This window comes from Melitaea cinxia, chromosome 3 (assembly GCF_905220565.1).
Source record: "Melitaea cinxia chromosome 3, ilMelCinx1.1, whole genome shotgun sequence".
Classification (NCBI taxonomy): domain Eukaryota; kingdom Metazoa; phylum Arthropoda; class Insecta; order Lepidoptera; family Nymphalidae; genus Melitaea; species Melitaea cinxia.
The window spans coordinates 14,121,076-14,134,326 of NC_059396.1; the positions used below are offsets into that span (position 1 = coordinate 14,121,076).

Below are 13,251 nucleotides of genomic sequence, written 5' to 3' on the forward strand. Positions count from 1 at the left end.
TTGTATTACGTGTAATCTTAGTCCGGACCATTCTTTACTTTTATTTATACATTTACTTAACTTCTTTATAATTTCTATATTTTCATTTGTACGTACAATATATAAATTATTTATTTTTAATTTTTTACTAATTAAACACAGATCCCTCGCAAAGACACGTCGTGTACATTGTGATTGAGCCCCTGGTTTTACAAATAATATTTTTTCATTTGGTAAATACGCAAAATACTTGTTTTCTTCTGTCACACCACTTTAACACTTCTGCCAGTTTGTCTTGCTAACAAAATTTAACTCCACATAATCCTTCGGTTTTCTGAAAACTTCTACCACTCTTGGTTGATCAGACCAATCGTAATTTGAAGCCTCATCATCCGATTGATTTTGCGTTGTTGCTTTATTTGCTCTATTACGCATTGGCCTAGTCATTACCATCATCCTAATGTTAGCGTGTAAATCTTTCAATTCGTCACTTGTCACTCTTATACGAGATAACGCGTCTGCAGCTACGTTATCACGCCCTCTTACATACTCTATTATAAAATCATACTCTTCCAGCTGTAATCTAAACTTCATCAAACGACTAGATGGATTTGTCATACTTGTACTAAAAAGCGATATTAAAGGTTTGTGGTCGGTTTCAACTATAAATTTTCTCCCGTATAGATATGGCCGAAAGTATTTAATGGACCATACAATAGATAACAACTCTTTTTCTACTATCGGGTAATTACATTCAGCTTTATTAAGCGTGCGACTTGCAAAAGCCACCGGTCGGCGGTATTGGTTACATAAAACGGATCCTATTGCATATCCAGAAGCGTTAGTCTGAATATGAATATGTTGTCATTGTTTAGTATGGGATATTGCAACAAAGGTGGTGATATTAATGATTCTTTTATTTTTATAAAAGCTTCTTGACAATTTGTGTCCCACGAGAAAATTACATTTTTGCGCGTAAGCTTATTTAAACGTATACATAACTTAGCGAATTGTGGTATAAATTTTCTATAATAGTTAGCAAATGCTATGAATCGTTTTACTTCTTCTGCTGATTTTGGAATGGGATGATTTTCTATTATTTTTGACTTATTTGGGTCGGGTCGAATTCCGTCAGACGAAACTATATGTCCGAGATAAAGTAACTCTTTTTGTAGGAAAACACATTTCGCCGGATTTAATTTTAAATTACCTTTTCGGAGCTGTTCAAATATTGCGATTAAATTTTGATTATGTTGTTGTAAATTTCGTCCGAAACATACTAAATCACCCAAATAAATGAGACATTTTTCATAATTTAAACCAGACATCGCTACTGTCATAGCTCTAGAAAAGGCATTGGGACTTGTTTTTAACCCCATAATGAAACGTATGCCACGTTTCATTTGGTATTGTCCTGTGTGGGTGGTGAATGCAGTATATTTTCGGCTTTCTGGATCTAACGTTAGTTGATAATATAAAAAATAAACGGAAATAAATATCATAATAATTATGTTAAGTAACATATTTATAATATCAATTCGCTTTTTTTTTGTTAAACAATTTTTTCAAGAATATACATTCGTGTTTTTTAAAAGGACCGGACCGAACCGGCCGATCAGGATGAGATGAGATTTCCTGATCTGGACCCGATCAGGAAATCTCATCTCATCCTGATCAGGTCCAGACCAAACATCTGCGTTACATGCCTTATCTAGTCCTAATCAGGCATTCCTGGTCCGGCTTCTAAGGAAGACGAAAAAATGAAAATATTATTACTATACAAAAAATAATAATAATACATTTTCATCTCTCTACAGCCTAGCTAAGTTTTGGGTTGTATTACGCAAGTACTTAGATGTTAACATACTTATCCAAATGTACACGACATGTCATCAAACTTCACCGATAAAAATATCAAAACAATATTGTGACTTATCTTATTTATAAATAGTAAGATTTTCGAGATGATTATGTTAAATGGCTTAAGATATGAGTGATAGATACAAAACAAAACTGTCGAAGTCACTATATAAATGGATTTCGTGTGAGGTGACTTGACACAGTTGACTAGGGGTGTACGCGTAAAGATGTTACTGTCCCAAATACTGTAAGTAAGAATATAATTGTTAACATTTTTTTTTGTATATTTATTAAGAAAATAGGGTAGTAATTTCTTTGATTATATAATTTTCTTGTTTTCTTTGAAGTTTGCATATTTGATACTGGCTATAAAATTTTAAAATATTTTTAATATTAATAATAGATCTGTAAAGATAAAATAATGGCAAAAATCAAATAGATGTTTCACAATTAAAATAATGATTGAAAACAATAAAGGAAACTTCAGCAACACAGCGATCTCTTCCTGGTAAACTTTGGGCAAAGGACTATCATAGGGAGTGTGGGATGGGGCGCAAAATTTTTATGTAAACAGGAATATAATACAGATATTTTTGGCTCGAACTTGTGGAGGTCTATGTCCAGTAGTGGACTGCGATGGGCTGATGTGATGTGATTATATATTTTATAATAATTTGATAAGAAAGGGGACAACACCTTGCGGCGTGCCTGCTTTACTCATACACCAGTCGGAGGAATAACCATCAATGTATAATGTAGTATTAAAAGCATTACTGAAATCAAGTAAAATTAATACTGTGATGAGTTGATTATCCATACCTAATCTGATTTCATCCGTAATTTTAACTAAAGCAGTAGGCGTTCTATGACCATGCCGAAAACCAGATAGAATAGGATTGAAGAGGTTGTGTTGAAGAAGAAAAGACTGGCTTTGTCGCACCGAAGACGCTGCTGCCCGTCTTCGGCCTTGTATTTTAAAGCCAGCAGTTGAATGATGGTTATCCCACCATCGGTCGGCTTTTTAAGTTCCAAGGTGGTAGTGGAACTGTATTATCCCTGAGTCGTCTCTTAAGACACTCACGGTAAGAGAGGGGGTGGCTATATTCTTTAATGCCGTAACCACACAGCATCAAACTCTCACATCTCTTCTCTCTGTCATTTGTACGCTCTGTTATTTCACAATGTGTAAATTTGTTGAATCATCAATCAATCTTACATCTATTCAATGGTTTAAGGGTTAATCCTGTAAAATCATAAGTTTACTGTCGTCGGCAGTTAGAAGTTAATTGCACGTAGCAACTGGACGCAAATTCCACCATTGATAATTGATGGTATTTGTTTACCGATAAGTTATAAGGTTAAAAACTTCGGAGTTACTTTTGATAAATATCTTTCTTGGATTCCTCGTGTTAATGAAGTAAGTAGAAAATCGTTTGCCACGATGAAATCCCTGAAAAGGCTATGTAACTTTCTCCCTATTTCCACTAAAGTTATGATAGTGCAATCTCTTCTTTTTCCCATTCTTGATTACGTAAACAAACTTGACCGGCTACAAAACCTCTGCATTCGGTTTATATTTGGACTTCGCAAATGTGACCTCCATAAATTTCGAAAAAACCTTAAGTGGCTTCCTATACGACTTCGCAGGAATACTCATATCTTGACCCTCCATTATACTATTCTCTTCAGCCCTACTGTGGAGACACTATTCAAAAAAATCGATTTGAGTTTCTCTGTAATTCTCACGAACTGCCTCTCTGTTCGAAAGAAAGTCTGACATTGAAGATCCCTCCCCATTTTTCATGCTTTTATTCTAAATCGTTTACACTGTCTATTATGAGTGCTCAAATATTAGAGACATTTAAAAAACTCATAAAAGAAATGTATTTATCGTCATAATGAATGTCAAACAATTTTTATAGTGGTACTTTATGCTACTGATGTTTTGTCTTTCATTTTAAATTTATCAAGTTATTTATAGACATATATGTGTTTGTGTAAATATATATATATATATACCAGTATAATATGTACATGTGTATGTTTATTTGTATGTCTCTGTATTATATTCCTGTTTACATAAAAAAATTCCAATAAAAATATAAATAAAATTTTTAGCTTCTAAATGAAAAAGAATCATCAAAATCTGTACGCCCAGTAAAAAGTTATAAAGTAACAAATTTAAAAAATTCAGTAAAATTGAATACCTCCCTCTTTTATGAAGTCGGTTAAAATACACTCAAATTGAGAATGTTTTCCATTCGACAGACTTTGTGTTGCTTGCTTTGTTTTAACTGAAAGCAAGACGAAAAATATTTATCGACAAGAAGTTAGAAAATTCCCAGATCAAATGCTTTTTGGTTCTGCGACTGCTGCGTATCAAATCGAGGGAGCTTGGAACGAAGACGGTAGATATGCAAGCATACCAACATAAATACTCTTTATAAAACAATAGCCGATACTATAACTTTTAAAATCGTGTCTTTATTCATCTATTTTTTTTTCTGGTCTTTTGATCAATTTTTCTTGCATCAAAGATAAAGATAAATCTTCGTGTAGGTTACATCATGATACACTTCTAGAGAAGTGAAATTTTTACACTATGAACAACCGATGTAACTAAAACATTACAAATTATTTAACCTTAATATCAGATGTATTTGTTTTTAATATGAAGACTGAGATCAATTTTACGATATAAGTTAGTTTGTCTAATAACACTTTGGATATTAGACATCTACAGCTGTTAATGACAAGGAATATTTGCAGGAAAATCAGAAAATATATGGGATCGTTTAAGTCATCAGGACCCATGCCGTATTACAGAGTGTCACACAGGGGATATTGCTGCTAATTCTTACTATTCGTATAAAAGAGACGTGGAAATGATACGAGAACTCGGTCTTGACTTCTACAGATTTTCACTGTCGTGGACGAGAATTCTTCCAACTAGCTTCCCAGACAAGATTAATGAAAAAGGGGTCGAGTACTACAATAACTTAATTAACGAATTGCTTACATACAATATTGAACCTATGGTAACAATATACCACTGGGACTTGCCTCAGAAGTTACAAGAACTCGGTGGTTGGGCTAATCCTCACATTGTAGATTGGTATACAGATTACGCCAGAGTGGTTTTTGAGTTATTTGGAGACAAAGTTAAATATTGGTTTACAATAAATGAACCACGACAAATATGTGATATGGGGTATGGCACAGCAGCATTTGCTCCCTTATTAAATGAATCTGGATATGGTGATTATCTTTGCTCGAAACATATCTTATTAGCCCATGCCAAAGCTTATCACCTATATAATGATGAATACAGATCTAAGCAAGGTGGCACTATTGGGATAGTTATTAGTGCATCTTGGCTCGAACCAGAGTCTGATGAGCATGCTGAAGCTGCAGAAGATGCGAGACAGTTTGAGGTACATTTGTATATAGAAATTTACTAGCTGAGCCTGCAACTTCGGCCGGGTGGAATTTAAAAAAATAATAATTAGTTCGCAATAATAAATAAATTTATAAAATATAAGTGGCCTGTGTTACTCCTTAATACATCATCTATCAGCCAGTGAAAGTCCCGTCAAAATCGGCCCAGCCGTTTCAGAGATTAGCCGGAACAAACAGACAGACAGACAGACAAAAATTGTAAAAAATGTTATTTTGGTATATGTACCGTGTATACATCCATACGCATTTAGTAAAAAGCGGTTATTTCAATATTACAAACAGACACTCCCATTTTATTTATTTGTATAGATGTTATATCTTATTAATTGTAATTTATGTTATCAATAGCTGTTATTCACATTATTGATAATTTCAGTGGGGCATTTACGCCAATCCTATCTTTTCTGAAAAAGGAGGCTTTCCTGAAGTAATGAAGCAAAAAGTAGCACTTAAAAGCATGATTCAAGGATTTCCGCGATCAAGACTCCCCGAATTTACTCCCGAAGAAGTCGAATTTGTAAAAGGAACCTCTGATTTCTTTGGTCTAAATCATTATAGTTCATCATTTGTCTATAGAAATGAGTCTGTTTATGGGTATCATAGAGAACCATCTTTAAATGACGATGTCAGCGTTATTTCATATAAAGATAGCTCATGGGAAGGATATCACACTAAGGTAAGTATAATAATAAGTCTGAAATAAACACATTTTAGATTAATTCTAAATTTATAAGCAACAAACTTTTTTTTTGAAAGTCTTTCAAAGCCGACAGACAAGTCTTTAGAAATAAGTCGTGTCCAAATGTCTTATACTAATTGTAAAAACGTAACTGAGAAGTAGTTTAGTACATACATATATTTAGGTATGACCGGAACTTATTTGACGTCAGTGAATGTGCGTGTATCATGTCTAAGCACCGGCGATTTGCGAGTTCGATTCCCGCTCGGGATGGATATTCTTATTTGTACAAATTTTGTTTCTGGTTTGGATATCTGTCCGTGTGGGTCTCCCCACCGTGCCTCGGAGAGTACGTAACCTAAACAAGTGGTCCCACAACTCTGGTCGAGTCCTGAACGCAACCGAATCCAAACACATAATATCACTTTACGCGTGAAATAAGCTATTCACAAAAAACCTAGTTGCTCATGACAATAACTGCCTGCTTAATAAAACGAATCACTTGTCGTACAATTATCCAATGATTGGAACTGTATACAATGTAGCTTGGTTTACTGATAGATAATGCCTTCAGTTGGGGTTCACAGACTGAAAAAGTCATTGATAAAGTTCGTGATATCCTTGGAAAGATAAAAATTATTAAATATAAAATGACAGATATTTAATACTAGATTGAACTGTATAGCGTTTGCTAACCCAATAGTGAGCTACGGCCTCTTCAGCTATAGATGAACCAAACACTTTTCTTTCTAAAATATATGATCTCCAATTAGGCACGAACTTTAAAACACGTACTCTCGCCTAAAATTAAATATAAATTTTCCTCTTACCACTTGCAACTTTTCTAGCATTTAGGGTATTGCCTGTTACAGTTTAATAAATCTAAAATTATTTTAGAGGATATACCTAAAATTAAATAATCAATAAATAATAAATAAGTTGATCTATATAATAAGTTGATCTTCTATGTATTCTTATTTTTTTTTTCTGTTTCTATTCACTTTATGTTTTCTATGTTTATGCGGTGTGGTGTCGCTGAGTAGAAAAGCACCACCTCCTTCCTTCCCGTGGGGGTCGTAAAAGGCGACCGAGGGATAAACTTGGCTCAAAATCATTAGAGTCCTGGAAAAGGAAAACTTCATTTGAAACCTGGAATGGAGTCTCCGTCAAGCATTCGTGGCATAGCTCTAAATTGCGAAAGACTCCTGCAGCCGAACTGGCACCACACGTATCGACTCGTCGTTCCTGTGGGCCTAGCCGGCGAGGTCGAGAGGGTGGCTCAGAGCTTAGGCAGCTCTGTGTTTTCCTGAAGAGTGTCCTAGGTGACACAGTGTCTGTCTGACACTGTCTTAATCGTCTGCAATAGACGGACTAAGGCCAATAGACAATAGCCAATTTCTATGTTTATTTCATAATTTATAGTCATAATTTTCAGATGGCACCATGGGGCTTCTACAAGCTTTTAACAAAAATAAGAGAAGACTACGACAATCCACCTATTTTTATTGCTGAAAACGGTTACGGCTCTCTAAGAAGTCTCGCAGATGACGATCGTGTTAAATATTATAGACAGTATCTCGATGCGGTCCTAGACGTTATAGAAGAAGGTTCTGATATAATTGCATATACTGCGTGGAGCTTAATGGACAATTTTGAATGGATGGAAGGATATACGTAAGTTATAATTTATATGACACATCATCGTATTTTTTACCATAGTAAATTCAGTAAATTTCTTAATCTTAACAAAAGTACTTATACAGTAAAACGCTTACTATTTCTACTAGTAATTAATATATTTGTATTAATCAGAACCGTGTATCTAGGATTACTACAAATATGTTTAATAATAAAGGGTCAATAAGTGAGCCCTGGCTATACCTGACGTATACGTAATTTATGTAAGTTATATCTAAGGTTTTATTACGAGATACACCTATTACAAAATTTCTTTGTTTCAGTGTCCGATTTGGTTTATACGAAGTGGATTATGAGAGCCCGGAGCGGACTCGCACGCCTCGCAAGTCTGCGTACGTGTACAAAGAGATCGCGCGCACACACACACTGGACCACAATTATGAACCAGACATAAGTGTACCACTCTCTATCGATGAAGGACATTAACGTTGTTAAAGATCTTAATTGTTTTTTAATTCACTTTGTCATTATTATATGGATTTCATTATTAACGACAATTTATACAATACACGAAACCAAAGAAATTAATAATAAAAATATTTACTCAAGTATGTTTTTCAATTTTATTTGAAAACTAACTGACCCCGCAAACGTTTTTCCATGTATGTTATTAACCCCATTTAACTTTTTTTGTCGTATCAACTCAAAAACCTTTGTGGGCTCATGCACAACACTTTGATGAAGATCATGACACATAACAGCGCCACCTACCGGGTTCAATTGAGATAAAAACCACCATATCTTCCAAGTCAGACCAAATTACAGATGCTTACAAAATTTGATAAAAATTGGTTCAGTAGTTCGGAACTACATACCGATAGCAGCGCCACCTACCGGGTCCAATTGAGATAAAAACTACCATCTTCCAAGTTAGACCAAATTATAGATGCTTACAAAACTTGATAAAAATTGTTTAATAGTTTCGGAGCTACAAACTGATAGCAGCGAACTATAGTTTAAAAACGGGAATTTCCCATTGTTAACGAACCTCTTGTGGGTGGAATTTCTTAAAATCCGTTTTTAGCTGACCTCTACTCGGCAAAAGGAATATTCCTACCAAATTTCAAGTCCTTATGGTTCCAGAGATATCGTGATAAGCTAATATACATATAGGTATAAAATCTCTTATATATAATATGTACCTATATTACCTTTTTTACAGCTATACAAACAAATAAAATTGGAGTGTCTGTTTGTAATATTAAAATAACCGCTTTTTACTAAATGCATATGGATGTATACACGGTACATATACTAAAATAACATCTCTTACAATTTTTGTCTCTCTGTCTGTTTGTTCCGGCAAATCTCTGAAACTACTGGACCGATTTTGACGGAATTTCACTGGCAGATAGCTGAAGTAGTAAGGAGTAACTTAGGATACTTTAATAGTTTGACGTAAGGACGATGATTGTATGGGAAAAAGTCTATTAAAAAAATATCAAAATGGCTGACAACTTGTAATTAAATTCCCATTTAACTGTGATATCAAAATCGATATTATAATCTAAATATATCTAAATTACTTGCCCTAACGCTTTAATAATAATGAAAAAAATTAAATATTAAATAATTATTATGAGCCAAATTAATCTTTTGCGCTATCTGAATTAAGACTCGATGGCACACACGCACACACCTATGTCCTTACATTAAGCCTTAGTAACTAGGGAGGGGCTACTGGGTTGTACCTGAGATGTTTTATAACTGTAGTATATATGTAGTTTGCACGGTAGAAATATTATTTCTATGTTTAAATAAAGGGGTAAAGGGGGTATTTAGAACTTGTTTTTTGAGTGCGAGTAAATGGTCAACCAAGTGCTTACGTGTGTTTCCTTTGTCCCAGTTAATTAATATAATACGGCTAGATATTATTATTTTCTCAATAACCACATAAAGAATTACATCGGAACAAATTGTTTGTTTATCATTATTTTTACCTAGGTTGATAATTGACAAAACAATCGAGTGAAATAAACGTTTCAATATAAATATTTCTTCTCGGATGAAATATTGATAAATGAAAAAAATGTAAAGTATATCGTATTTATTAAGTTTATAAAATGTGAAATATTGACGCGATATTATTAAAAATTGATTTGAAAATCGACACTGCTACATCGCTAAAAGATGACCTTCAAACTGGCGGTTTTTTTTAATGTCGTTTCAGTAACCGAGTCACCTGAATTATACAGTTAAGTCGGTTAAAGAACTTCGTGTTCTTCTCAACATTTTTTTTAAATCTGTGGTTTTTAAAATTACTTAATAATGTTTAGTTGTACGTATTACTGCTTCATTGTTTTCGCTTATATTTTCGCCTATGATATGCCTATTTGCTAGGTGCATGACCATAGCTCAACTCGAGGTATGAACTAAAAGATACGCTATCTGAATTCAGTATACTAATGATATTTGACAATAACAATTTTTTTGTTGTTAAAATAACAATCAATATGTGAAAAAAATGTAGTGAAGCAATTAAGTGCCATTTTATATTGAATTGAACATCTAAAAAAAAAACATAAGTATCATTGATAAACAAATTATTTAATATTTAGTACATGTTTATTTAGGTTACTTAAATTTTAAAGCATAAGTAGACCAAAAATTAATTTAAAGTAAAGAATAAAAATAAAAAGGTAATTTAATAGCTGAAACTTGAACATAATGCAAAATATTGTGCAACATTAATATTTTTTTTTAAATTTAATAAACACGTCATGTTTAATGTAAGGAGTAGCAAAATATTTTTCATCACTACATAGTATAAAACAAAGTCGCTTTCTCTGTCCCTGCACATGTATGTACGCTTAAATCTTTAAAACTACGCAACGGATTTTGATGCGGTTCTTTTTAATAGATAGATTGATTCAAGAGGAAGGTTTATATGTATAATAACATCCATTAAATAGTGGAGAAATACTGTTATTTTTAACCGACTTCCAAAAAAGGAGGAGGTTCTCAATTCGACTGTATTTTTTTTTTTTTTTATGTATGTTACATCAGAACTGTTGCCCGTGTGGACCGATTTCGACAAATTTTGTTTTAATCGAAAGATGGTGTGTGCCAATTGGTCCCATTTAAATTTATTTGAGATCTAACAACTACTTTTCGAGTTATATCTAATAATGTGTTTTTACTTGACGCTTTTTTCGTCGACCTGCGTTGTATTATACCGCATAACTTTCTACTGGATATACCGATTTTGATAATTCTTTTTTTGTTGGAAAGGGGATATTTCTAGTTTAGTACCGTGATAAGAAAACTAGGATCTGATGATGGGATCCCAGAGGAATCGAGGGAAACTCTCGAAAATCCGTAATAACTTTTTACTGGGTGTACCGATTTTGATAATTTTTAATTTAATCGGTAGCTGATGTTTATCATGTGGTCACATATAATTTTTATCGAGATCTGATAACTACTTTTTGAGTAATCTTTAATAACGCGTAGTTGCTTGACTATTTTTTCGTCGATCTACGTTGTATTACTTGTCGATTTAATTGAAGTCGGTTTTTTTTTTCGTTTGCGAGCAAACACAATTATTGAGTTTTCTAATGTTATGTTGTAAATAATAATTATTTTTTTTCGCTTAAATTGCAAACGCAGGCTGAATCCTACGAGATTTATTAAAATAATGTACTAAGTATTGTACACATTGAAACGGTCTACAGAAAACTCCGCGATGGTATATACCTATCTCTTATGGATATCCCACAATAAGATTATTTTGTCATTTACCTTTTACGACAAATAATGGCTAATTTTCGAAGCGATTTTAACCAATACAGCATTAATCCTTATCCAATTAAATCCCTTAAATATATTTTTTTATTTAATATAGATCTATATGGCCCTTTACAGCATATGATTTAAATGAATATTTTCGAAGATATTACAGATTTAAAAATCGCGGTACGTAGCGTTTGCGGCGATTCCGGCCGGCTTTTACTCTAAGTTAACGCGTGCGGGCGGAATAAATCAAAACTACTGGATCGATTTTAATCATTTTTTCAGTGAATGACATAGGCTATAATTATATTTTATACCCGTGCGAAGCCGGAGCGGGTCGCTAGTTATCTATATACGTAGGCAACGATTACCGTGATATTAAACCATACGGATATTATAATTAAAAAAAACGTGTGTACTTTAGACCACACGACTGAAGTAAAACTAAAAGAACTGAAGTGAAAGTAAGAAGTACAAAACGTAACTCTCTCTCTCTCTCTTTCTATCTTCACTAACTTATATTGCCCTCTCAAATTCCATTCACCTCGCCCGATCACACTTTTTGAAACGCTCTCGTCACGCATTTACCAGCTTACTCCGCAAATAAGTGGGTTATCTGAATAAAATCTAGAAATGGCTAATTAGCCATAAGTCCGCCCATTGTACTTCACTGTCTGTCCCCACCTTTGTGCTTTATTTGTGATATATTTTTGGTATACAATAAAGTGTAAAATAAACCTGGGTGATCGAGCTCGGTATTTTTAGTAAATGTTTCGTGTTTCGTGTTTTTTGGAAATCATATTTAAATACGAATTACATATTGATAAAATATGAATAATATTTTTCGACTTTAATGACATAATATTGAAAAATATGAACTGGTTATTTAAATAAAAAAATCATGAGTGGAAATAAAAAAAAATTGATCTGGAGATATGGGGATTAGAACCGTGGTCTTCTCGATCGATCCCGACCCGATTTGCCACCTGAGCTAATACAACTTTATTGGCAATTGTAAAATTTACCTTTGTAGAATACGATATTGTAGCCAGTTTTTCATTGACTAAAAACAGGGATGAAACGAAATTTTCTAAAAATGAATCCTAGCTAAATCGATTTATCGCCCCCGAAGCCCAAAGAAACAAAAAGAACAGGTTCAAAGGAGTTTTACTCCAAAAAAAAAATTTTACGACTCTAATGAAAATCCATATGAATGTTACAATTCGCAATTTACTATTTGAAAATGTGCGACCCTCTAAAGCCTCTTCAAAAGATAACATACAACGGCTAGTGATATGAAATAAGTAACAAGAAAACATGGCAATGTAACTATCGAAAACTGCTTATAAGATAAGATTGCAAAATATTGTATTTTAAGAAAAGAATCAGAAAAAGTGACGATAAATATAATAGTTTCACAATATTATGAAATTCTTCACTAGGAGAAATTAAGTCATACATTTACATTTATTTTGAAATTATTTACTTATCACATAAGTTCTCTCTAAATTTACACTTAATTTAAACGATAGAGGGAGATGAGCCGCCGTCGATCGTGGTGGATTAAGCTCTGATCCTTCTCATACATGGGGAAAGAGGCCTATGCCCAGTAGTGGGATATTACAGGCTGACGAGTATGAAATGAACATAATTATATATACAACACAACGTATTAATCATACTTCAGTTATGTTACAAATTAGCTGTGCCCGCGACTTCGTCCGCGTGGAATTTAACAAAACAGTTATTGTTTACTTTGCCGAGTTATTAAATAAAAATAAATAAATAAAAAAAGTAGCCTAAGTTACTCCTTATCACATCAGCAAAAGAAAGCGAAAACCTTA

At 33.3% G+C, this 13,251-nt stretch overlaps 1 protein-coding gene across 1 annotated transcript; it reads left to right on the plus strand.

Moving 5' to 3' along the window:
• Nucleotides 1–2,066: 2,066 nt before the first annotated feature.
• On the plus strand, nucleotides 2,067–8,226 carry LOC123667785 (myrosinase 1-like). The gene is made up of 6 exons (XM_045601627.1): nucleotides 2,067–2,086; nucleotides 4,108–4,247; nucleotides 4,609–5,273; nucleotides 5,675–5,974; nucleotides 7,413–7,651; nucleotides 7,939–8,226. Exons 1-6 carry the CDS (start codon nucleotides 2,067–2,069, stop codon nucleotides 8,099–8,101), a joined length of 1,527 nt encoding a protein of 508 aa, XP_045457583.1. The 3' UTR covers nucleotides 8,102–8,226.
• Nucleotides 8,227–13,251: the final 5,025 nt, after the last annotated feature.